This window comes from Callorhinchus milii, unplaced genomic scaffold, assembly GCF_018977255.1.
Source record: "Callorhinchus milii isolate IMCB2004 unplaced genomic scaffold, IMCB_Cmil_1.0 Scaffold1, whole genome shotgun sequence".
Taxonomy (NCBI): Eukaryota; Metazoa; Chordata; class Chondrichthyes; order Chimaeriformes; family Callorhinchidae; genus Callorhinchus; species Callorhinchus milii.
Genome location: NW_024704742.1, coordinates 75,158,252 through 75,185,964, shown reverse-complemented (window position 1 = coordinate 75,185,964; position 27,713 = coordinate 75,158,252). Strand labels below are relative to the sequence as shown.

Sequence of the window (27,713 nt, the reverse complement as noted above, 5' to 3'; positions counted from 1 at the left end):
GCAGAGCAACTCCATGGTTGGCTAGAAGAATGCAGCTGCCATTGAGACAAGAAAAATGGCAAATATTTTTTGCATCATTGAAGCTAAAATCTTTGAATCGCATCAAGTGCAGACATTGTGCCAAAATCAGGGCAAGGGCTGCTTAACACTCACCAGTACTGTGCCATCTGTTAATAAACAATACAATTTTCACCCTCTGTTTCTCAAAATGCTGCAAATCAAATAATCTCAAAACATTCTGAGCAATTCTCTGAGCAAACCTTCTTTTCAGACATCCCAAAGTTTCTTTCTTGATAAGCACTGGATAATGTTACTTTCTCAATGTTGCAGCCAAGAGATTTCTTGATATGATGCCAAAATATTACAAAGTCCTTTTCAGCTTGAGGATAATCTGATGACTGGAGATAAGGAAATTATACTTCTGAATCACTAGGAAAAATCTACCTCCACGCACATCCAGTCCTCTGTGAGAAGGGTCACCCTTTAAATGAGGCATTAAACTGAGGACCTCAAGAGCTAAAAATCCCATGAATTAATCCTTTAAATTGTTAAATGATTGTTAAATTATGATTTGTGGGCGTTTCGCATGAGGGGTACTATATAAATGCAAGTTGTTGTACCTGCTGTCCCACGTTTAGTCATTAATGTATTTCAAACCAGATCCCTCTGCCTCTCCAAACTGAATGTTTCATCCTTCAAACTATGCCTCTACTCTATATTCTTTTTTCTGAAATTCATACCTCACATTTAACTTTGTTAAACTGTAGCTGCCATTCCTCTAGTCGATCAAGGTCCTAGAGTTCAATGAAAATCTTCTCAGAATTTGCCAATTCACACATTTAGTAACATCAATACACTTGGACATATCCTCTCCTAGGTCGATGTCCAAGTCATTGATTGTTACAGAAGGCAAACCTTTTGGGATTTTTTCAATAAAAATTGCTACAATTTGAATAGAACCACAACAAAATGACATTTGTAAAGCCATCTTTCATGTCGGGAGGATGTCCCAAGGCGCTGTTACGGACAGAGTTATGAACTCGAGCTGGAGGTAGGGGTGGGGGAGGGTGGAGGGCAGAGGGGAAGCAGAGAGATCGAAAGCAGGGTCGAAGAGGATGGTCTTGAAGGTGGAGAGGGAGGATGCGAGACGGACGGGCTGCGGGATGGAGTTTCAGAGGGTGGGGGCAGAGTGGCGGAAGGCCCACCCGCCACTGTCTGCAGTGTTGCTAAAATATGGTTGATGTCAAGAGGCAATCATGTCTCTCCAGTCCCTCCCTAAACTGGCGTTTATAAAAAGTGAATAAGTGACAGCTGGATATTCAACTTCAGAACCATCACAATCATGCTCAATTTGATCCTCACTCTGCATCCACAAATGCACACCAGAAACTTTATTTCTAGGTTTCTAGTGTGAACATGTTTTTATAAGCGTTAATAAAAGGAGAAGAAAGTGAGAATCACTTTTCACTTACAATTCACTTACTCAAGCAGCAAAACACTCAATTCCCTAATGGAAGGAGGCGAGTTGGAGGATATAACAACTTGTCACTCAAATGTATTGGAGTCAGCTGGGTGCTTTTCATCTGTTCAAAGGCATATTTTACAAGGCCGCTCAATCACGAGGGAGGGAACTCAGGTATCTCCGTTCAGCTGCACTTCCTGATGGCAAGCCATGGATCATCACTGATAGCCATAACGTTAACTAATATAGCATTGTTCACATACAATAAAATCTCATAGTTACGGATCATGGAGCTCTACCCCTTCAGTCCAAGGCATAAATGGAACCAGTGGAGAAATATGGTTAAAACTAATTGAAGAGAGGCTGAACCATTTGGTACACAACATGTTGTTCAGCTTTTAATTCCCACATGTGGTCTAACTCCAAGACTGCCTTTGGAACTTGTATTACATCTGTATAGAGCCTCTCACATTGGGAGGATGTCACAAGGCGCTGGACAATCAATATTTCGGACCCGAGCTGGGGGTCGGGGAGGGTGTAGGGCAGTGGGGGAAGGAGGGTGATCAAAGGCACAGTTGAAGAGGAGGGTCTTGAGGCGGGTCTTGAAGGAGGCAAGGGAGGGGCCGAGGTGGAGGGACTGCAGATTGGAGTTTCAGATTATGGGGGCAGAGTGGCAGAAGGTCTGCCTACCAATGGCGGGGCGGATGAGGCAGGGGACGTGAAGCAGGCCAGAGCCTGCTTACCCGAGGGAGTGGGCAGGATGGTAGGGGATTAGGTGGGGGAAGCAAGGCCATGGAGAGCTTTGAAGGTGAGGACCAGAATCTTGAACTGTATCCTCTGTTTGATGGGAAGCCAGTGAACTCGGGCGAGGATGGGAGTGATGGGGTCGCGGAGCCTTGTGCAGGAGAGGACATGGGCTGCAGAGTTCTGGATGATCTGTAGCCTATGGAGGGAGGAGTTGGGGAGGCAGAGAGTTTGCATAGTGAAGCCTGGATGTGATGAATGCGTGTATGAGGGTTTCGGCGGCCCACGGAGACAGGGGTGGAGCCGGGTGATTTTGCAGAGGTGGGGGAAGGCAGAGTGGGTCATGGCATGGATGTGGGGTAGACAGGATAACTGAGGGTCAAAGAAGACGCCAAGGTTCCAGACAGGCATAGTAAGTGGAGTGTGTATCCTATGATGGTGATGCTGTCATTGCTTGAGGTGTGGAGGTGCTGACGGGAGTCAATCAGGTCTTGTTGACGTTCAACTGAAGAAAGTTAGCTCTCATCCAGGATTTTGTGTCTGTCAATGGTCCTGGAGTCGAGGGTGGAGGCAGAGAGATAGAGTTGGGTGTCATCCGTATACATGTGGAAGTTGATCCCATGTCTATAGATGATGTTACGAAGGGGGAGCAAATAGCTATTGAAGAGGAGGGGACGAAGTACAGAGCCCTGAGGAACGCCGCAGGAGACGGTGTGGAGACGAGAGGAGAAGCCACTTGCGGAGATGAAGTGGAGATGGTGTGAGAGGTACGATCTAAACCAGTCAAGTACAGAGCCGTGAAGATTGAGATGAGAGGAGAGGTAGTGGAGGAGGATAAAGTGGTCAACGGTATCGATTCCGGTGCCTTAGTTCACTCCTGGACATTGACTGCTTACACCCTTTTCTTATCCCTATGCTGTCTTCCCCTCAAAGTTAGATTTTTCTAATGTTTCTGACCTTCCTGACTTTCCTAGTCTTCAGAAACTTCAAATGATCCAGATTTCTGAAACGTGAATTATTTCCCACAGGAGACTCTGCACACCCAATCTATATCCTCAGTTTTTCTGACTTCGGTTTTTGCTCACTTCCACTCCCTTTGCTCCACCTTTAGTGACCGAGCTTTCAGACACCAGACTCCTGTTCCTCTGGAAGTCTCTGCCAAAACCACTTCTGCTCAATACCTCTCCCATGGCTTAAAAAACTTTGAAAGCATATCTCTTTCACTGTGTCTTTGATCAGCATCTTGGAATCTCTATTTTCCTGCTTGCCAATATATTTACCATGCACTTTGAGATGTTCCTTTAAATGAAGACCAAGAGCTCCCATTTGTACTGTGTATAGTGTCAGGCTGCTCAGTAGGTAACAATCTCACCTCTGAGTCTGAAGGTTGTGGGTTGAAGCCCCACATTGGGACTTTGAAGTCATATAGTCTAGGCTTCACTCCAATGCAGTGCTGGGGATGCATCGCATTGATGTAGGTTCTTTCCTTCAGATGAGATATTAAACCGAGCTACCTTCTGCCTGTTCAGGTGGATATTATAGACATTATTCATAAAGAGGAGGGTGTTTCGCTTAGTGTCCCGGTCAATAATCCCCCAAATAAAATTGGCTGTTTGTGAGACATTGCTGTGTGCAATTGGCTGCGGCAGTCACCATAAAATACTTCAGTTCACAGTAAATCCTGTGAAGCACTTTGAGATGGCATCCCAACATGAAAGGTGCTATATCGAATTAGAGGATTATTAGTATTATTATCAAGTCTGTTGTTGATTCTAAATGTGGATGGACAGAAACCCATAAAATAAGACCACAATATTCGATGCAGATAATGCCACAAAATAAAAACAAAGATAATTTTTTTCATGGTCTATTTTCTGCATTGGAAACACATGAAAATCTACGGCAGAGGATTGGAAAGATTCAAATTAAATTGGGAATTATTTTGGAACATCAGAAAAACTGAAGTGTTTTCTGTCCAAGTTAAAGGTAATCAAAAAATACCATTAAAAATATTCACAGGATAGCACCAAGCAGCCAGCAACAAATGTGAATGTTTCAGATGCCAGATTATACATTTAGGCATTGAGAATGCACCTTGAAACACATTATGTGTTTACAACACTGAGAGACCAGCATTAGGAGGCTTTCTGAGCATACGATGTGTGCATCAATTGATAGCAAAGTAACGTGCGCACATACAGAAATATATTTTTATAAAAAAGACTCAATTGAGTTTTTTTCAGAGAAAATCAAGATTTACCTATCATCTTTACCAAAAGAGTATAGTGAAAATCAATTAGAAAGGATTTCAAACATCCCTATCTAATATTCATATGATCAAATCTACTGTTTTTAAACCAAGGTTTAACCAACCAATTCAGTTACCAGATTACTGCAACTACAAACCAACGCTAACATCTAATGATGAACAACAGAATATGTTTATTGTAAAACTTCTTAAACTGCAGCCAAGAGCTCAAGAAGGCAATCTGCTCTAAAATACATTTTCTTGTGATCGTCATTTTATAAGTAAATAATAATAATCCTTGCATTTGATATAGCAATTTATCACATCTTTGAGCTGTCTCAAAGTGCTTTACAGAATATACTGTAAAGTCATGGATTGAGTGACCAAATTATTATTTTTAAAAAAATTTTTTTTGATGGGTTTATTTACCCTGGAAAATCGTCCTCCAATCGACCAACAACCAGGTTCCTACTTATTGCTCTAACCACTACACGACTCCACATGTTATCTCCACATTTTGAGCTTGTTAAGTTTGATTCCAGTGGAGAGCTTCATCAGTAGTGATGCTGCCTGTACTTTGCCAACATTTCTTCCCACACTTGCTATTTATCCTCTAATTGTTCTCCTTACTGGTATCTTGGAACCTTGCACCACCCACAGCTGAGGAGGCGGTAGGGATTTCCGAGGCCTCTTTGCTCACGCTTGGCTGTCAGGAGGTTTCTATTGTTCAATTTTTAATTTTTACACTTCTTTAATGTACATCACCATTTATTTTACCTTAATATTTCGCAGATCTTTTAGGTTTTTAGCAATCTTTTTGACTATAATAATGGTTGACTTCAGGTTGCCATGGACATCACTTTCTGTGTGAAGTGCATATATGCTCAGACAGTCAGTGCAATAATGTCACGCCCTGTGCAGCACATAGGAGTTGCCCTTAGTAGTAACCTTACAACCTATAAAATCAGCCATTTTTATAGATTAAAAACTATTTTTAAAAAAATTGTTTAATAGGAGTGCATTTTCCTTAATTTGGAGAAAATTGGAAATCCTGTGAATTCTCATTTTTATAGAATAAAATCGAAAGCTGTTGAGGCTATCCATAAGAGCGTTCTCCCCACCTCAGCGGGCTCTGGCCTGCTTCATGTCCCCCACCTCGCCCGCCCTACCATTGGTGCGCGGGCTTTCAGCCACTCTGCCCCCACCCTCTGGAGCTCCATCTCATAGTACTTCCACCTCGTCCATTCCTTTGCCTCCTTCAAGACCCGTCTCTAGACTGTCCTCTTCGACTGTGCCTTCGATCACCCTACTTGCTCCCCTGCTCTCCATCTTCCCCAATCCCGACACCTAGCTTGTGTCCGAAACACAGATTGTCCAGCACCTTGGGACATCTTCCTGACGTGAAAGGCGCTATACAAATGTAATTTTGTTGTTGGGGAAGGTCCTTACAAGATCGATTTCTGATCCCTGAAGCCACTCTGCCTCATCCCCTCCCTCCCTATTTTTCATAACCCATCCAAAAACCTCTCTCCTTGAATACACTTTCAGGCACTTCCCACTTATCTCACCTAAGCCTCCCTCTGCTATGGCTACCATTCCACCTTTGCAAAGTGGTTTGAGATATTTGTCTATGTGAAAGCCAAATATACGTACAAGACTTTGTTATTCTTGTTACAATCATCCCAATAAACTGTTTTTGGCAGATAAGGAATGTTTCTGTTCAACTGAAGCAGGTCTTTCTTGACCTCATCTTTCTCCTCCTCATCCTATGCAGGTGTCAGACTGCTCGACCTGCAAACTGTTTTGGGTAACATTATGTTGAATCATACATGACCCAAGTTTGCTAATTTCACCCAGTTTTGTGTATTTAACATTAAACTCTATAAAGTCAGGCGTTTGAATAGGTTTTTTTTCAGCAACAAAATGTACAGTATATTCTGTGAACCGCTTTGAAATGTCTCAACAACGTGATAAGGTGCTGTATCAAATGCACGGTTTATTATTGTTATTGTCAGAATTCTACAATCTTTCCAGTGCCCTAGACTGTTCTATTATCTAAAGAATGTGATAAACAATAATCTAATAATCATTGCATTTTGATATAGTGCCTTTCATGTCAGGAAACGTCCCAAGGCTCGTCACAGTAAAGTGAAGTGACTGTACATTTTGTAGGCAAACATGGCATCCAATTCTCACGCAGCAATGAAGTTCCACAAACAGCCATGAACTCAATGATCAATTTTATCTGAGAATTATTACTGGCGAAAACTCCCATCTCTTTTCGAATAGTGACGTGGGACCTTCAAAGTCCACCTGAACAAGCAGCCAGGGCCTCAGTTTACGTCTCTTCTAAAGGACAGCACCTCCAACAGAGCAACACACACGCAGCACTGCATTGGAGCATCAGACTGGACTATGATTTCAAAGTCCTGCCATGGAGCTTCAATCCCCTACCTTCTAATTCGGAAATGAGAGTGAGTCAGGGTGACACCTCTACTGCAAGCAATGCAATAAAACAATACCATTTTCAATTTTCAACAATACTATTTTTTCTGTTACTTGTGACATCTTCACTGGGAAGGGCTGATAACTAATAACACGCTGTCCAGATTTATTAATTTATTCAAGACTCTTCCTTTGAGACTTTAAAAAAACAAGAAATCTACATATACAATCTTTTTCTTAAGAAAGTCCTGTATTCTTGCTTTCTTCCTGCCTCACTGGATTTTAGTAATAATAATTTGTGCATATGATATAGCGCCTTACCATGTCTTCGAGATGTGTCAAAGGGCTTCACAGAATATACTATAAAGTGATTTGACTGTATATTTTGTGGGCAAAACAACTTTCCAATTAAATATCTTCCTTTGATGTATAACAGATCATCTCTCTTTCCCTCTCCCTCTCACAGAAACTCTTACGCACCACACTCACTCTTTACACATGCTCACACATACAATCTTTATACACCTCTCATATACACACTCACATATTCACACATACTCAATCTTACACACAAATACAAAGTAAAGATCAGCACGACAGAATTAGCCAGCCTAATTTTTAGAGAGCTGTACTATGCAATAAAGGCCAGGCTACCCACTGTTCCATATCCACAACACCTCTGCATTTTAAGATGTTAAATGTCCAGTTAATCAGGTGAAATGGAAATCAGCCTAGATTCTTCCAATTATCTGATCTGTTTAAGGGAAAGGAATTATCCTCTTTTCAAATGATGCCTGTGGAGCATGACCTGGCGAGCAGCCAATTCCTTCAATATCTGCAGCTTTGATGAGTCTTCCTTAAGAGTTTATGTGTCAGAATTTTAAAGTGCCCCCACCCAAGGCTTCCCACTCAAAGTCCCTGATTTGCGGTGGAAAAGCCTGTATTATCTGCATACTGCACCTCTGCAACTCCTTCATGCCTTTGTTTGCAACAGGAATAAGTTAATGCATCTTAGCAGTCAGCTATTGCAGGATGTGAGAAACAGATTTTAGCAGGCAGTGGGACAAGCTTTCACAGCCTTTTTTCCTACCTGCTTAAAGTGAAGGGAATATTTTCTGTCCAAATACACCAAATCACAACAACAAATGACATTTATATACTACCTTTCACGTCGGGAGGACATCCCAAGACACTGGGTTACACCTCAGCCAGGCTGAATTAGCACTGCTCATGCAGACCTACCATCTCAACTCATTTCCTCTGCCAGGCTGCCTTTCATTACTGACTGGGGAAGCAGACATTGCCCCCACTCACTATTTACTTCAATTGTTATTGACTAGCTTAGCACCTGATTCAGCGTCATGAGACTTTGGGAATATCACAGCATAATGTATTTTCTCAGGTTAGAATGTCTTTGCATTGGATTACAGGCCAGTTCCAAGTACCTTCCCCACTGAGGCTATAGAAACTTAAAGTGGCAGAGAAAGCATAGTTGCAATAATAGTGTGGATGTAAAAAAAGAGTTATCTACAGTAAACTCCTGATACACGCCAAGGGAAAAGAGCACAACGACTATTTATCCAGTGTTGAATTAAGCATAGATCCTCCAGAGCCACAAGGGGGCGATGTGGCCAGGAAGACCGTCACCAACACACATTGTGCCTTAGTGGAAGAGGGATCACCTCCAGCCCAATTGATGCAATATACTGTAAATCACAAATTTATGTCTGAGGCACACTATTGCTTTTTTCCTCCATTACTAGAACTTTTTTAAAAACAAATTATCAGGACAGAAATAGTTTACTTTTCAAACTCCATCCTCTTTAGGTTTGTTCTTTGAAAACATTTTATATTATTTTTGACACAGCAAGTTGTTCCTAATTGGAATGCATTGTCTGAAAGGATGGTGGAAGCCGATTCAAAAACAACTTTTAAGATAGAAATAGATAATTATTTGGGGAGGACAAGTTTGCAGGGTTATGGGGAGAGCACGTGGGAATGGGATTGATTCAGATAAGTTATTTCAAAGAGCCGGCATAGACACGATGGGCCAAATGACCTCCTTCTGTGCTATATTATTCTATGATTCTATGAATTCCCAGTACTCCACTTTATGACAGTCAAGAGGTGGATGAGAGGCTGTGAGTAGCAGATTGGGTTGCCAGTCAGTCAGCAGGTGGGCTGTGGGTGATGCCCGGCCTTTTATTATTAGTCTGGTTGTCAGTCAGGGTCAGGGAATGGGATGAGGGGCTGTGCATGAGGCAGACAGGAGAGCTAATATTTTGCAGTTGCATGTACAGTACAGGTAAGATACCATACCGCAAGAGTTCGGTTCAGCTCCTGGCGATTTATCTGAGCAATTTTATATTGAGTGCAATTATGAGAATATCTAGTATGTGACTATTTATGTAATAATTGGATGAATAAATTAGAATCCCTTATCAACATTTTGCGTGGCGTGCAGTCAGGATATTGGTACATTTTTTTTAAGTGGTAGTGACTACTTAAACCAATGTATTATTATCCAGAGTTTACTGCAATTCACATGAATTACTTACAATTACTTATTGATCAGTCGTATAGAATAATTTCCAATTGTTTTGGAAGTATTCTCACCAAAAGTTTTAAAAATCTGTTTATTTATTTACAGAACCTGAGTAAGCAATGATGCCGATACCATTTATCGACTATTTAACCATGTGGCGGCTGTTTTTATTTCACAATTTAATTAAATTGAATAAATCCTGACGAATCTGGGAACAAATTTCATGTCTGATCTCCTACAATCCATTCTAAAGGAGCTTAAAATAACCTCCATTCGGGCTTCGGTCTATCACCCATAGACGGATGGGCTGGTAGAACAGTTTAATACAATGCTTAAGGGGATGCTTTGGAAATTTGTAATATGGGAAAATCAAAATTGGGACAAGCTCCTCCCCTTTCTGTTCCCTGTGCCAAGGCTTACAAGGGCTTTTCTCCTTTTGAGCTCTTGTACGGCACACAGCCACGTGGAATACTTGATTTGGTTAAGGAAACATGTGAAGAACAACCTACCCACACAGAAAATATCTTGCAGTACGTCCTAGAGCCCAGAGAAAGCCCAGATATTATTGTGGAATTCACTAAAAAAAACTGCTGAACACACAGCAAACCCAAGAACAGCATTATAATCAGGGGCTCAGCCATGTGAGTACTGCCTTGGAGACAGGGCACTGCTCTTACTCCCATCATCAGAGTAAATTACCGCTAAATGTCAGGAGCCCTTCAAAATAGTATGTCGTACTGAAAGAGTAGATTATGAAATGTACCAGCCAGGGAAAAAGAAACAGAAACAGATTTATCACGTAAACCTATTGAAGTCATGATAACCTGTTTGTACATCCTATAGAGCAGGAGGTAGATTTATGGCCCCAAATCCCAGTTTAGAACTCCTCTGTGTTGGTGTCCACGGGGAATAATGTAACCAGGGCCCAAAAAGCACAGGAAGATTGATTGGTATACCGATACCTGAATGTGTTTTTGGAGAGACTGACCTGGTAGAATATGTGGTGGACACCGAACCAGGTGTGACGGTGAAGTCCCATCCTTAGCGGATCCAGGGAGCAAGGTAGGGTAAGGTGAGGAAGGAGCTGCAAGGTGTGCTGGAGCTGGGAATCATTGAGGCGTCTGAATGTGAGTGGTGTAGCCCAATTCTCATGGTGCCCAAACCGGATGAAGCATCCAATTTTGCACTGACTGTCGGAAAGTCAATGCAATTTCGAAATTTGATGCATATCCGATTCCTGGGTGAATGAGTTGTTGGACCAAAATTGGAGTCTGGCAAATTTATTTTGATGCTGGTCTTAACCAAAGGCAAATTCCTTTGGCCGAGCAGTCAAAAGAAAAGATTTCGCTGAAACCTGCTTTAGTTTAGTTTATGCTGACACTTCAATATAGTGCTGGGCAGGCGTTGGATTTTCAGAGGCACTGTCCTTCAGATGAGATGTTAAACTGAGATCTGTTTGTCCAGGTGCTTATTAAAGATCTCATGGCACTATTCAAAAAGAGAAGAGAATTTCTCCCGGTGTTCTGGCCAACAATCCTCCAAATAAAATTATTCACTGAAGAAGAGCCTTGGGGTACATTCAAGCTCACTACATAAGCCCAATACATCTCAGGGTATGGACTCAACATAGTGGTATATCCATTTGCAGCCAAATAACTCCAAACTGGTTGAAGGAAAGACTAAAGTCGCTCTTCAGATCCAAGCGATTAGTTGCATGCATCCACTATATCATGCTAACATAGTGACAAACAATAGCTGAGAAAGTGCTATTTCTCGCATTATTTGGAGGAGCAGTTTTCATAGTAGCAACATTCTTAATAATGTATTGTTCAATAATTTCCCAATGCACAAGATGATAAGATAAGATGGTTTGGATTAAGATGACCCTTCGACCCAGCTAATCTCATTTTTCCAGAACACCCACACTACCATTCCCCATCAGAACATCTTATCACAGCACAGCATCAAACTGCCATCGTCCTGGTCTCAACCACCCTTCCTGTTGGCAACATGTTCCTCTAAAGAAAGAAAAACTTCCAGCTTTCTGTCTTGAAAGTGCCCTTTACAACTGTAAACCTATGTCCCCTTGTTCTATTGTCTTGGTGTATCTTAACATTTATTTACGCTTACTTTTTCAAAACTATTTAAAATTTTCTGTCATATTTCACTGATCCTTGCTTGGCTTCTCAAAGTTGTTTTAGCTGTGACGCTGTCAATGTTGCATATTAATTTAAGGAAGTTGAGTTTTATCACTTGAACTTCCATTTCTAAACTCCCACAGAATAAACATGTGTTAAAGAGTTCACTGCTCTGGGGATTGAATCCTGCATGAGCTCATCTGAGATAAGAGCTGCTGTCTGAGCTCATCAGAGATAAATGGTAGAGCATGTGCACTTGGTTGCTTGACCTCAAAGAGACATACATTTATCGATATGATGAACAAAGTTGTACTCTTAAAGATATATGCTCTATATTGCAAGTTCTTTGCAAACATACATGTCTGTTTCTTCTAAGATGAGGTTTAGAATGTCCATGCCAGACCTAACAGCCATCAAGTTTTCAAAGATACGGAAATCGTAAAGTTATGCTTGGCCACAAATAACCAGTTAACAAGGCCTGATTAAGTTTTGATAGTGATCCAAAATTACAATTGAATACAAAATGTTACTAAATGTGTAGCATGATCAGCAGATAAATTATAGTAATTACAACCCAATTTAAACTGGCAACTACACAACTATACATGGGTGAAGTGTGCCCAACTGCATGCACTTGAGCTAAACATTGCTGAGCTTGAGCAGCAGTTGAGGACTTTCTGTCACATATGGCAGGCTGAGTGGTTTCTGAACTGCATCCTCCAGGAGATGGCTACCCCACAGATTGAGGAAGGAAAATGGGTGACTGTCCACAGGAGAAAGAAAATATACAACAACAACAAAATTACATTTGTGTCGTGCTTTTCAAGTTGGGAATACCTCCCACGCCATTGGACTGTCAGTGTTTTCAACCCGAGCTGGGGGTCGGGATCGGGGAGGGTTGAGGGCAGGGGGGGAAAGAGGATGATCGAAGGCACAGTCAAAGAGGAGGGTTTTGAGCTGGGTCTTGAAGGAAGCAAGGGAGGGGGCAAGGCAGAAGGACTGCGGAAGGAAGGAGGGAAAAACAGTGCAGGGATCCACGAGGAAATTTGCTGCATCAAACAGATACCCAGTACAGAGTACCTATGACAAAGACAGCACCCTACCGGTTAGAGCTGTGGTTTGAAGGTTAACAAGAGCTGAGTGGGACGATTTCCTGTCCCCAGTGACTGGTCTGCCCTTCCAAGTTCTGCCGATGAGCCAGGCTGGCTGGGCTGTCATCAGCAGTGCCCTGGAATACTGCGGACCCGTCTGGTCAGGAACCGGACTAGAGACCGCCACAGAGGGCTGACTCGATTCCGAAATTCTGTTGCCAAGCATGTCTCCTTGGAGCCAGTTCAGCTCCAAGGAGACGCTGCTTATCCCTAACACTAATGTTAATAACCACTTGGAAAGACATGGGTTGATTAAAGAACCGAGCCAGCTGAGTGAAGGTGGCTCTAAATAGAGTTTCTTGTGAATAACCTGGAAAATAGATGAAGGTAATGCTGTGGATGTAGTACATATGGATTTTCAGAAAGCTTTTAATAAGGTGCTGCATTTGAGGCTTATTAAAAAAATTACGGCTCATGGTATTAATAGAAAGTTGGTTAAAGGATGGGAAAAAGAGGATGGGAGTACAGGGTTGTTATTTCCAATGGAGAGATATAAATAGTGATGTCTTCCAGAAGTTAGTGTTAGGACCACTGCTCTTCACCATTGATATAAATGGATTCTGTATAAGGGGCACAATTTCTAAGTTTGCAAAAGACACGAAAATAGCTAATAATGAAGAAAATTGTAAATAACTTCAGGGACACACTGACAGATTAGTTGATTGGGCAGAGAAATGGCAAATGGAATTTAATGCAGACAAATGTAATATTCATTTTGGTGAAGAGAACAAGTATATATTAGGCGGTAAAATATTAAAAGGTGTGAAAGAGCAATGGGACCTGGGGGTTAATGTACATAAATCCTTAAAGGTTTGAAGGCAGATGGATAATGCTCTTTAAAAAATGGAATCTTAGGTTTTATAAATAGTGGTGTAAAATGTAAAAACAAAGAGGTAATGCAAAATATATAAATTGTTAGTGAGACTGCAGTTAGAATATTGTGTCCAGTATTGCACACATAATTACCCCACTTCAGGAAATATGTCAAGCTGACAGAAGGGGTGCTGAAGAGATTTACTAGGATGATACCAGGGATGAACAGTTTGGCTTATGAGCAGAGACTAGAGGAACTGGGACTTTTTGTGCTGGAACAAAGAAAGTTGAACGTGACCTGATAGAAAATTAAGAATTATTAAGCGCAGAGTAGTTAGGATATGAAATGCCCTGCTGGGAGTAGTAGTTGAGGCAGAATCTATATTGGCCTTCAAGAGGGAACAAATACCTTTAAAAGAGTCAGCTACAGGGATATGAGGAAAGGGCAGGTAAATAGGACTGAAAAGATTTCTCTTGAGGGAGACAGTACAGACACAAAAGGCCAAATAGCCTTCTTCTATGCTATACATTTCTATGGTTCTCTGGTTCTAGAAATTTAGGAGACAAATCACCTGGATGTGAAATAAGATCTTTAATAACATAACAATTCAAGGACAGAGAAAAATCCGTTCAGCACTTCAAGCCCACACCTTCTAGAGACCATCTTTCATTTTGCCACACTCCCTGTTTCCTAGAAAGTAGTCCTTAATCCCAGTAAGAGATCCTTGATCCTTGAGGGAGCGAGGGAAGGAGATAGGTAAGGAGAAAGAACTTCCACCTGAACAAGAAAATGTGTCATCTAAAGGTAGGCATAGCTGTCCATATAGCGAGCAGCAGCAGAAGAAGAAAGATAAAATGATCACATTGAAAAAAATCTCCAAGAAACTTGGAGTGAAGAACCCCTGATTAATGTTCCTCCTCATTAAGTTACAACCAACTGCACAGGTCACCACATTCAAATACAGAAAGTGGAAGCTGTAAAAGTCCTTTAAGCCACTAATACAACAAGGATTAGTCATAAGTTATACAGCGCTCTTCATGCAGATAGCATCTGTGAGCATTTAACAACATAGTTTTTCGCTGAGCTGGAAAGTGAGAGAAGATGACCAAGGGCACGGTCAAAGAGAAAAGTATTCAGGTGTAATTTTAAGTCAGGTAAAGAGGGGCAAGACGGAGGGATTGAGGCTGGAGTTCTAAGATTCGGGGTTGAAAGCACGGCCACCAATTGTGAAGTGGAGGGGACAAAGGGCGGTCAGCAGAACTGAACCAGCTGAGCAAAAGTGGCAGATAGAGGAGTGGGGTGTGAACAGATTGGAGAGGTAGGGAGGTGCCAGGACATGAAGAGATTTGAAAGTGAAAGTGAGGGTCTTGAAGTCAATCTGTTTGGCAAGAGAGAGCCAGTGGAGCCTTGCAAGAACTGGGATGATGGGAATGCGGAGCCTGGGGTATTTTGAATCATTTGGACCTTGTTAATAGAGAACGGTGAGAAGTGCATTGGAACAATCGAGGATGAATGTGATAAAACAACAACAACCACTTGCATTTATATAGCTCCCTTCACGCAGGGTAGCATCCCGGATTGCTTCACAGTGAAGGAGTCTGACAACAAACCAAGAGAGAGGGGAGGTGACCGTAAGCACGATCAAAAAGGAAAGTATTTAGGTGGGATTTGAAGGTGGGGAGGGACAAAAACATGAATGAGAGTTATAGCAGTGTTTGAAGTAAGATAGAGATGAAGACGGACAATATGGCAAAGGTGGAGGAAGGTGGTCCTGGTCAGGGACTGGATGTGAGGTAGGAAGAATAAATGAGGATCAAACCTAATGGCAAGTTATAGCCAAACTTGTTACTCTGTTAAACAATCAGACTTGTGTCAGCTGAAACTCTGTGGACTTTGAAACATGTTAACATAGGAACATAGGAGCAGAGGAACATAGGAATAGCAGTAGGCCACTCAACCCTTCGAGCCTGTTCCGTCATTTAATTAGATCAAGGCTGATCTATACCTCAACTAATCCCTTCAATTCCAATTTCCCGCTTTTTCCCATATCCCTTAATACCTTGACCTACCAAAAATCTATCAACCTCACTCTTGAAGGTGTGGATGGATTCAGCATCCACGGCCTTTTGGGAGAGAAAATTCCAGATTTCTACCACCCTTTGAGTGAAAAAATGCCTCCTGATTTCACTCTTAAATGTCCTGGTTTTAATTTTAAGACTATGCCCCTTGTTTTGGATTTCCCCACCAGAGGAAATAGCTTCTCTCTATCTACCCTATCAAATCCCTTTACCATCTTAAATACCTCAATCAAATCACCCCTCAACCTTCTAAACTCAAGGGAATACAATCCAAGTTTACGCAGCCTTTCCTCGTAACTTAACCCTTTTCGGCCCAGTAACATTCTGGTGAACCTGCGCTGCACCCCCTCCAGGGCCAATATATCCTTCCTGAGGTGTGGTGCCCAAAACTGAACGCAGTTCTCTAGATGGGGTCTGACTAACACTATATGCAGCTGAAGCATCATTTCTTCCCTTTTGTACTCCAGACCTCTTGAGATAAAGGCCAACATTCCATTTGCCTTTTTGATTACTTTTTGCATCCGGGAACTAGTTTTTAGTGATTTGTGGATATGGACACCCAAATCTCTTTGCTCGTCCACAGTTCTTAATTTCTCCCCATTAAGAAAATATTCTGCTTTATCTTTTTTTGGACCATAGTGGATGACCTCATACTTCCCTACACTGAACTCCATCTGCCACAGCTTTGCCCACTCACTTAATCTGTCTAAGTCCCTTTGTAACTTCTTACTCCCATCTATACAACTTACTGAGTCTCCAAGCTTAGTGTTATCTGCAAATAGGGATATAAAACTTTCTATTCCTTCATCCAAGTCATTTATACATATGCAAATAGCTGAGGTCCCAGTACAGACCCCTGGGGATCACCACTTGTCATATCCCGCCAATCAGACAACGTTCCCGTTATCCCTACTCTCTGTTTCCTGCCTCCCAACCAATTACCAAGCCATGTCACAACATTACCTCCGACTCCATGCACTTCCATTTTCACTAGTAATCTTTTGTATGTGTAAGATCATAAAGGTTTCCTGTGAAGCTACCATATTTCTAATTTAGTCTTTTTTCTTGTTGCATGATGGGAAATGTTGGAATGTGTAAATTTTCTGGATTTGGATAATTATTATTATCCTTGAATGCAATTCATTTTCAATTATCAGTGTCAGTCATCAAGGAAGATCTTCTCCTGAAGCTTAACTCATCCAAGCAAAGAGGATTGTTAACCGAATAGATTGACCTCACCCTGGAGTCTGACAAAAATGAAGGCAGAAGCAGAACTTTCTTTCACCTACGACAACTTGGTCTTGGACTTTAATGGTTTCAACCACACATTTTTTTCTTGATCGATATGAATTGCTCACACATTTTTTCTTGTGGATAAAGGGATTAAGGGATATGGGAATAAGGTGGGTAGGTGGAGTTAGAATAGATCAGCCATGATCTTATTGAATGGAGGGGCAGGCTAGAGGGGCCAAATGGCCTATTCCTGCTCCTAATTCTTATGTTCTTACATTTACATTTATCAACATGCTATTATTTAGCTCATTACTCAGTTGAACTGGATCATTTTAAATGCTTCTAATTTCTCTTATACAGAACCAGGATTACTCTGTTATTAAATACCTTGGTAGATCTAGTTGTTTAGAACTCTCCTCTAGGCCTGCAGTTACTGGACGTATGGCACAGTTCGGGCTTGGAACAGGCAGGCCAGCTTCTGGCATGTGCCACATGTGATATGCAGCTAACTAAAAAAGCTTCTGGTGCATGCTCCTGCATGCCACGTGGTCTGCCCCAATTCATTCATTCCTGCAGTTTCTTCATAACAGCTCCTTTATTCTCACTATATTTTAGAGTGTTATAATAATATAATTAATCCTTACATTTGGTATGGTGCCTTTCACATTGGGAGGACAGCCCAAAGCATTTCATAGGATTTACTGGAAAGTGGACTGGAGCGTTTTGTGGGTGAACGCAGTAGTCCAATTGCGCACAGCAATGTCCCACAAACAGCCATGAAACGAATAAACAATTTGGGGATTGTTGGCCCGGGCACTTCTCTTTTCTGGGTTAATGTCTCATCCAAAGGATGGCACCTCCAACAATGCAACACCCTGCCTGCACTACACTGGAGTATCAACTTTAGTGAACATGTGAGTTCATTTCCTGACTTGTGGCTTGAATCCACAACCTTCTGACTCAGAGGTGAGAGTGCTACCACTGAGGCAGGCTGGCAGATAAAATAACTAAACTGACTGGATACAACTGAACTGCAGTCTTTACCTGACAAGAAGGATGTGAAGACTTCATTTTACACCTCTACCACTTCCTGATCCTCCAGGCTATTATCTGCAATCTGCCCTTCTATTGTTCACCTGATTTTAATCCTATTCCAATCCTCAGTACTTTCTATTTGCTTTGTGGATCTGAGCTCCTGGGAATGCAGCAGAGAATCTTCCTCCAGCCAATTTGTGAAGTCAAGGATGAGGCATCGAGGTGGATTTGTGGCAAACACTGCAAGCAGTTGCAGGGAGGGAGGGCTCCAGCCTATAGTGACCTATCGCTGAGCACCCTGGATGCAGAGTTGGCTTCATGATGGGCATATCTATTTGCTAACGTGAGGATTTGGATTGAGCAGCTGGTGCTGAGTAAGGCTGGTATATGGCATTAAACTTAGAACTCAAGAGCACCAAGGTGGCTTGCACATCACAAGCTGTCCTGTGAAGATCCTCACACCACACTGAAAACATGTCCATTAAATAGCTGATGAAGAATCTCTGAGGCTTGGGACAATAGCTGCTGGAATGCATTACCTGGAGCCCATGTTTGTGAACACATGTTCATATATATAGGATTTGGAATCCAAATTGATTGGTTTGCAGAGAGGTAAGCAGTTGCTGCTCACCTTCAACACCTAGTGGAACTACCATTCAGTGAGTAAGGATGTGTGTCTGAGCTGTGAATAGGAAGATGGTGGCAATGCTCTCACACATTTCATGAAAAATATAGCTCAAAATAGAGCTATCCCAAATTCAAAACAAAAGTCTGGCAGGATTGCTGGTGAGCCAGAGGAGATAAATAGGGAGTTTGCTACATACTGTTCTCAGCTGCATGAGTCAGAAGCTGAGGAAAAGCCAAAGAGATGGCAAACTCTGAACTCGCTTTCCTTTTCGTCACTTGCACAAGATTAAGCAAATGTTTATAATCTCTCAAATCACAAGGAACTCTACATAGTTATGAGGGATCTTCAGTCTGGGAAGATTTTAGGAACAGATATCTTTCCACCCAAGTTCTGCAAACTCCTTTTCCTTCCTGTGCTTGTCCCCTTCCTATTAAAGCTGCACCACCTGAAGTGGGTAGACTTCGCAACAGTTTAAATTTTTTGGTCAGCTGGGTGTCTGACATGTGCAGAAACCCATCACTATGCTTAAGAGTATCCAAATGAAACTGGGAGTTCCATGCATCCCACCTACACATGGAAATTACTAGCCTGTACCTAATTCTAGAGAACATTAGGCGAGCAAAAGGCTGGCATTAGGGACATCAGATTGTGCATTGGGGTACTGCTGGTGTCTAACCAGCTAAACCCGCACAGCTTGCCATCAAACACTCTATCTGCAAGCTTTCCCGTTGCTTTTCTAGCTGGGACTAGCTGACCCATTAGACATTTGGCTTTTAGGGTTGCCGGGAGCTGAGTGGGAAGAATCCCTGCCCCAGGGACTGGTCTGCCCCTCCAAGTCCTAATGATGAGGCAGGCTAACTGGTCTGTCTTCAGCAGTGCCGTGGAATACTCCGGTCCCACCTGACTCAGGAACCGGACTACCAAGACTAACTCAGAGGGTTGACTCGATTCTGACATTCCTTTGTCAAATATGTCACCTCGGAGCCAGTTCAGTTCAAAGGAAAGCCCACCTCCTCCCCCGAGGAGGATAGTGATGGCAGCATTAATCTTATTAATTCAGAAATCTGGCAAAAAATATATATTTAACGTTCACCCGAACAAGGACCTTGGTTTAACATTGTATTCCAAATGATGGCCCCACCAACAGCCCTGGCGTGTCCCTCCCAGATTTGTTAAAGGAGCCATCATTTGGATGCTCTCCCAGCCCAGTCCTGGAGTACCAACCTACATTGTGAATTCAAAATTGTGAGATCGTGCTTGAACCCACACGCTTCTGACTCCGAGACAAGAGAGAGACTAACTGACAATGTCAAGAGAATTGCTAGAATTGTTTGCAGTGTGACATTTTACTTTCATGGGCAGTATTCAGTAGCACTAGTATCTCCAAAGTGTTGTCACTTTAAGGAAGATGGTGGCAATGCTCTCACACATTTCATGCTGAGCTGTGTTGCCCACCAAGAAGCTCACAGGGAGTTCCTAGTACCTGCCATCCACTTAGTGAGGCCTCAAACCTACAACTGTCAGATGTCAAATGACCAATTGGTGACTTTCTTCTGGTTGTAGGAGAGGGGGGTTGGGGTGGTGGTATATAAGTGGAGTTTTGTTGGAGCTGCATTGGCTCAATTCTTGAGCCAGGGATTCCACATTAAGACACTGCTGATAACAGACCAGCCACGCTGGTTCTTGTCAGCCTGCGGCAAATACTCGCCGTAATTAGGTAAGCAGGATGCATCCCTCCACGGAGAGAGCGCACATTCCTTTCCAATAAATGGGCATTTACATTTGTCAGTAGGATGTGTTTGGAACTCTCAGTCTGGTTTGGATTCTCCTAAGCATGGTGATGGTTTTGTGCATGTGTCAGATACCCGGCAGAATAAAAAGATAATGTCCTTGACTTTATCATCTTTAAGTTATTTTGACTCCATCATTCAATTATGTGTTCTTCCAGAAGGTTGTCAGTCTATGGAATGATTTGCTGGGGGTGGCTGTTAGAGCAGAGATTATTGGGAACATTTAACAGTCAATTAGACAAATACATTCAGAGGAAAGGTATCAGAGGATGCAAGGGAGAGCACCAAACTTGGGAATTTTCCTGCGTCTGTGTGGACTGTTTGGCAAGCTTTATACCTCCTGTCCAAACCCTGATTGGTAGGGCTTTGGCTTGCAGGGGTAACAGGAGCTAAATGGGAAGAATCCCTGCCCTCAGTTGGGATTGTCTTCTTGGAAGAGAAAACATGAAAAAATGGGTTGATAAGTTTCTCTTATGTTGTACATTTCTAAGTGTGTTAGCCGGGTTCAGTGGTAGCACTCTCACCTCTGAGTCGAAACATTGTTGGTTAAGGTGCTCAGAGATGTATATCTCTATGTCACAATAAGGTGCTATATCAAATGCAAGGATTATTAATATTATTATTATGGCTGTATACCAATGCTAATATTTTCACTGGCTGCATGTACATCTAACGTTGTATTCCAAATGCTCCTTTCACTAAGATAAATATATTGGCACATATGCACAATCCATATTACTGTGTACAGTCAACATTTTATTTTCTCGTAGAAATACTTTAAAAAAAATGTGGTCACTCAATCCATGACTGTTTGTGGGACACTGCTGTGCACAATTGGCTGCCATGTTTCAGTCACAAAATGTACAGTCAATTCACTTTACAGTATATTATGTGAAGCGCTTTGAGACATCTATCTCAAAGACGTGATAAGGCACTATATCAAATGCAAGGATTATTATATTATTATCAATATTTTATCACCATTTGTATGATTTTTAAAGCACTGTCCTCAGCTACTTCATAAAGAGGCACAACTATGCGCTGACCTACATTCCCCTAAAGTATTTCCTCCTACTTTCTATCTTAAATGACACTATCCTCCTAAGGGGTAGGTAAAGCAAGGTCTGCTGAGCTGAGCTGGCTGCAAGGTGACATGTTTGGTAATGGAATATCACAATCAAGTCAATCCTCTGTGTCAGTAGTGGCAGTCTGGGTAGTCCGGTTCCTGAGACAGACAGGTCTGCAGTACTCCAGAACACTGCTGATGGCAGACCAGCCAGAGTGACTCATTGCCAGGACTTGGAGGGCAGACCAGGCAAGAATTCTTTGTATTTAGCCCTGTTGATCCTGCAAGCCAAAGCCGTAATGGGTAGGATGATCCCAGCTGGACAAGCAGGGGGAAGCTTGCCAGACATGTACAATCCATTCCAGACGAGGAAATTTGAACCCGCATACATAAATGGTGGGCGAAAATATTCTTTTGGCGGGGGGGAAGGCGGGAGGGCTGAGTAAACCTTAATACTGCTGCGCTCAGGAACATTTCAAGTCATTCAGAATTGTGTGATTTATAGTTAGAGCCCTGTATTTTGGGCACATACGAAATAACACTAAATAAAACAAAAAGCAACATATAAAACAAAAATGAAACAAAATACATGATTATAAAACAAACAGGAATAAAGTTAAAAATTAAAGTTAAAAGGTCGGTCCCCTTTAAGATAGGCAAGCCTTTGGCTTGTCTGACAGCTTCATTGACCAGTATTTTTTGGCAAGGACACCTTGACGAGCAGCCCACTGGACTGAAAGTGGGCAGGTACCGCCGTTGAGTTGGGAGAGGGGCAAGAAAGGGGCTGTGGGTGCCACGGATTGGGGCTGCTTGGAGAGCTAGCCTTGGTCCTCCTCAGGGCTCAAGGTTTTTCCTTCCCAGCTCCCCTTGAATCTCTTCTTCATGTCAAATCTCCCTCAGCAAAAGCAATGGAAGGAAGCCAGGACCTGTTTGAATGGGGAGACATTACACTGCAAGGCTGCTGGCTTTGGCTGTTGGCCAGTGTATAGTGCACATTTTATGCCAAAACTAGAGCAAAGTGGTGAGCTGGTAGATAGATTGAAGGGTGGGACTGAGCCCCTCTCGCCCTCGCCGCCCACCCACCGCCTATGCCCATGGGTGGGATTCAAATATGGAACTCTCAATCTGGTTGTGAATACTAATAACCATGGTGATGGACTTCTGCATGTGTCAGACCCCAGCTAACCAAAACAAAAGATTCCCAATTAACCTCTCTGCAGCCATAACTCACCTCTGACTGAGTAAATACTGTTCAGAGGAACAACCCCCTGCCCACATTCTACTGTGTTGCCTTTAAATGGAGGAATATACACATAATATTTAAAAGGGCGAAGGATGGATCAGGGCTTGCAAATGACTGGTGGCTTTGCCATTCATAGACTTACTGGTCTGAACCACCTCTTGCACTTCATGACAACTATTCATTCTTCAGAGAGCATATTTACCTGCTACTTGTTTGTTGTTCCATCAAAGGAAAGGTGAACGACTGCTGCTTAAGTGAACCAATATTTTGATTCCCAGATTACACTAAATTCTCGAATTAATTTGAGACGATCAAAAGGATTAACCGTCTTAAGGACAGTGTTTTAAAACCTGAAGGTGCTATTAACCGAGGGACAGGCACGCTCTGAGCTGGGAGCAGATTTGCACAGAGGAGATGAAAATAAATGATGCCCAAAACGGTTAAGCTCACTGTACCTCGAGTGAAGTGCCGGGTTTCTTCTTTAACTCCTCGCATTTCCGTAATTTACAGATTTGGTGGCCAGTTTTACGGTTCCTGCAGCTGCTGCATTCTCCACAGTTGATCAGCCTCCTGCAGGGAGCGCACACCCCGCACCTTTTCCTTTTCTTTTTGGCAGGGTGGCCGCAGCCTCCCGTGGCATTGTGCAGAGGGCAATCTGTCAGGTTGGCGATCTGAAAGGCACTGTCTGACATCGCTGCGAGAGCTGCAGGGGAATGCAGGGCTGTCATGATGATGATCCCCGGAGGTAATGATATGCCCCCTAGAGCTGGAAATGCAGAGAAAGCCCCAACACGTTCCCGGAGAGCCATTATCTCAGCGTCGGAAGAAGTGCACTTAGGCTCATTCGGGCAATCTCCTGCTGACGTCTTGCTGGGTTCAGGAGATGAGGGAGCGACTGGATCATTATGCACTATTTGCAAAGTCTCTGGCAGTCTGTCAATCTTGTCTGCCCCCTGGGAGTCATTTATATGCATGTGGGTCTTATTAGAATTTATTGCGGCTGATTTCCTTCCCAGGAGCACGGCAGTGTCATTATTCCAAAGTGATCCACCTAGTCTGGCATTAGGAAACAGAGACGTGGTTGTTGGTGAAATCTTTGCTGTCTGCTTCGGTGAGAGGTTTGTTTTGCTGCGGTTTGCAGAGAGCCTGTAGCTTTCATTGTCTGAGTCTGAATCCACCACGACGATGCTAGGCTCATCCTTTTCCTTACCGTTCTGGTGGAAAGCAGCGGGCTGTTCCTTGCAAGCATTCCCAGTGCAAACAGGACTGCTTTCACCAGACATTGCTGTGCCCCAAACAAAGTGTAAAGCACAGTGATAAACAGCAGCGTGACAGAGCTCGCACTGAGTCAGGGACCTTCCCTTCAGCTTTCGTGCACAACACAATACTGCTGTTGCTAATCAAGCAGATCTGGTCAGATTTTCAGTTTATTACATCCTCTTTCTCATTTTCTTATTAAAGTCAAGCAAGCTTCTGGTACCACTGAAACAAAACACACACAATATAATGTTAAAATTGAAAGTAAGCATTAACTGAATGCGTGAGACAGACAATATGGCTCACCATTGTCCATTCATGCACTCAGCAAAAGCGTTTGAATCGCTGGCAATTCCCAAACATCCTGTTACTCGGTAAATTAACTTCATTTATTTCAAATATGTTCTATTTCAGATAGCCTCATAGCTCTAATAGATTTGTCCAAGAAAATCACGAGTTGGATGTGAGCTGCAACCTCATTTGAACTGACCTGATTCAATGTTCCCCCCTCCCCCAGATTCTTGGCTGGACTGCTTATAAACCCTGAGCAACTGTGCTGTGCTGCCTCTGCAGAGGAGGGTGGGAGATATAAAGCTGGTGGACATGCTGTATAAAGCTGCTGATGGTGAAAACAGCATATGTGGCAACATTCCCATCACTGGGACCTAAGGTGTGGAAGTGCACTTCCTACTGGCCAAATAACGAGTAAAAAACACACGGGAAACAGCTGCAAGGTGAACAAAAGCAAAGCAGAAGTGGGAGCATGGAATTCAATTCCATGTAATCAGACATTTGGAGTAACACCTTTATCATGCTCTTAAGTTTATATAGCTTTGCATACTCCATGTAAACAGAGGATAATTTATACGTTAAATAAAAGGGGAGAGAAGTGGAAAGGGACACAGCAGCAAATCAAAACATAACCCCCCAAATTCTTCCAATATCACAACAATAAAGAGGTAATCAGGGAAGACATTAAGATCCTGGGGAATTCAAATGGGGTTGAAAACAAGAATACACATGAGATAGCAAACAGATTAAATGACTACTTCCTGGAGATTTTTAACCAGGGTGGACATTAAAAACATACTCCCCAACAGCCAGCAAACATTGTTGGAGCTCCAGGACTTTAATAAAAGTGAGGGTGGGATAGTGGATATGAGTTTAAAACTAACAAATCCCAGGGGTACTTAGGGAGACAAGTCAGGAGATTTGTGCAGGACCGACATATTATGAAGGAGTTAATCAGGACTGGGGAGGTTCCAATAAATTAGATTGAAATGTTGTTCTCATATTCAAGAAGGCTGACAAAACTAAACCTGTCAAATATAGACCCATTAGCCTGACCTCAATAATAGGAAAAATAATGGCTTTAATCATCAGAAAGGCAGTGGAAGATTACCTATATAAAATAATCTAATGAAGAGGAAATACACGTACTGAATGAACGGCTTCTCCTCCCGCTCTCACCCGGTTGCCTGCGGGGTACCCCAAGGGTCCATCCTTGGCCCCCTCCTCGTTCTGATCTATATGTTCCCTCTTGGGGATGTCATCCGCAGACATGGGGTACATTTCCACATGTACGCAGACGACACCCAGCTCTATTTTTCCACCTCTCTTTGCGACCCCCAGTCCCCTGATGTTCTGCCAGTCTGCCTGTCAGATCTCAAGGGCTGGATAAGCCCAAATTTCTTTCAGCTGAACGTTGACAAGACAGAAGCCATACTCTTTGGCTCTCATCAACATCTAAAATCTCACGGCTCTCACCTCCACCACCTACCCGACCTACCCCTAAAACTCTCCGAACCCTTACGCAACCTAGGGTCAGGTTCAACCCCAATTATCCTTCCTTCCCCACATCCGGTGCACCTCCAATGCATTGCCTTCCTCCGCCAATATCTCTCTCCGAAAGCCGCTGAAACCCTAGTCCATGCCTTTGTCACCTCTTGGCTGGACTATTCTAATGCCCTCCTCGCCGGTCTCCCATCCACTACCATCCATAAAATCCAGATCACCTCAGTCCTTGCCAGATTGCACTGGCTGCCTGTCCCAGAGAGGATCGACTTCAAGAAGGCAGAAGCAGAACTGTCCTTCACCCACGACAACTTGGTCTTGGACTTTAATGGTTTCAACCGCGCATTTTTTTCTTTATCGATTTCAAGATCCTCACCCTTGTATTCAAGTCCCTGCACTCTTCTGCACCTCCCTATCTCTCTGAACTCCTCTCTCCTCAAAACAATACCCGTTTACTTTGTTCCTCCGGGTCTGGCCTCCTCCTCGTCCCCTGAGTCCCCCGCTCCACCCTCGGCAGCCGTGCCTTCAGCCACTATGCCCCGAGGCTCTGGAATTCGCTTCCTCACTCCCTTTCTCTCGTTCCCTCCCTTCCCATTTTCAGGTCTCGGCTGAAGACCTTTCTTTTCGACTGCGCCTTTGGTCACCTTTCTCCCCCTCCTCCTGGCTCGGTGCCAGGATCCGTTATTGTGAGGCGCTCTGAGACGCCGTCTGGCGTGGAGGGCGCTATATAAATCCAAGTTGTTGTTGTTGTTGAATGGGATAGAACTTGCCAAGGGAGAAACTGAAAGAGTTCTAGTTTACTTGTAGCTCATTGTGTCAAAACAATGTGAAGCAGCAATAAGCAAGGCAAATAAGATGCTGGGCTATATTGGTCTGGATGNAAAAAGGCCCTTCGGCACATTGAATCTCATCCCTCCAGAACACCCACCATCCCATCCCATCCCTGCATTAAGCTGCTTTTTAAATGTGCCTAGTGTTTTAACTTCTCCCATCCTTCCTGGTAACCTGTTCCAGTTGTTGATTGTCCTCTGAGTAAAGAAAAGCTTCCTGGTATCTGTCCTGAAATTGCCCTTTACAGCTCTAAACCTATGTTCTTATGCTCTACGGTCTTGTTGCATCCTGAGTGGGTTTACTTTTTCAATCCCATTTATAATGTTACACACCTCAATGAGACTCTGGCCCCCTGCTTGCCCCTCGTCCCCTCTGCTCGACCATCAACAGTCATGCTTTCGAAACTTTGGAACTCTTTCCCTCAATTCCTCCATCTTGCCCCCTCCTTCCCCTCTTTCAGATCATGGCTGACGACCTTCCTCTTTGACCGTGCTTCGGTCACCCCTCCATCTCCACAGATCGGCTTCAGGCTCTGCCACTGTTAGGAGCTCTGAGACACTACCCAACATGAAGGGCATTATATAAATGCAAGTTTTTGTTGTTGTTGTCCCCTCTGAATCATCTTTGCTCAAGACTGAAGAACTTTACAGCTTGTCTAATCATTACTCATAGCTCATTCCTCTAAAGCTGGGGATCATCCTCGTTGCTCTCCAATACACTGCCTCGAGAGTTTGGGCAGCTACTGTTATGTTGCAGAGTCCAGGACTGGATGCAGTATTCAAGGTTGGGTCTGACCAGAGCATTGTACAGCCTGAATAAGATATTTAGGGATTTAAATTCAACTGATTTATCAATATAACCATTGTATCACTTTAATTATCCTAACATAGACTGGGAAGAAAACAGTGTAAAGGGCACGGAGTGGGTAGAATTCCTAAAATGTGTACAGGAGAGCTTTCATGATCAGTATGTTTCCAGACCAACGAGGAAGGAAGCAGTGCTGGATCTAGTCCTGGGGAATGAAGTGGGGCAAGCAGAGTGGGTTACAGTGGGAGAGCATCTGGATAACCATGATCACAATATCACCAGGTTTAGAGTACTTATGGAAAGGGATAAGGAACAACAAAGGTGAAGATACCCAACTGGATGATGGCTACTTTCAGAGACTAAGGAAATTGGGATTAAAATGAAACAGAAAAAGGAGACTTACT

General features: G+C 43.0%; 1 protein-coding gene across 1 annotated transcript in view; it reads right to left on the bottom strand.

Annotated features, from left to right (window-relative positions):
- The window catches only part of LOC103177732 (CXXC-type zinc finger protein 4), a 35,114-nt gene extending 11,211 nt beyond the window's left edge, over window positions 1-23,903 (bottom strand). The window contains exon 1 of the mRNA XM_007892046.2: window positions 23,076-23,903. Within this exon, the coding sequence (XP_007890237.1) occupies window positions 23,076-23,903 (828 nt within the window). The remainder of the gene's footprint in view (window positions 1-23,075) is intronic.
- Window positions 23,904-27,713: the final 3,810 nt, after the last annotated feature.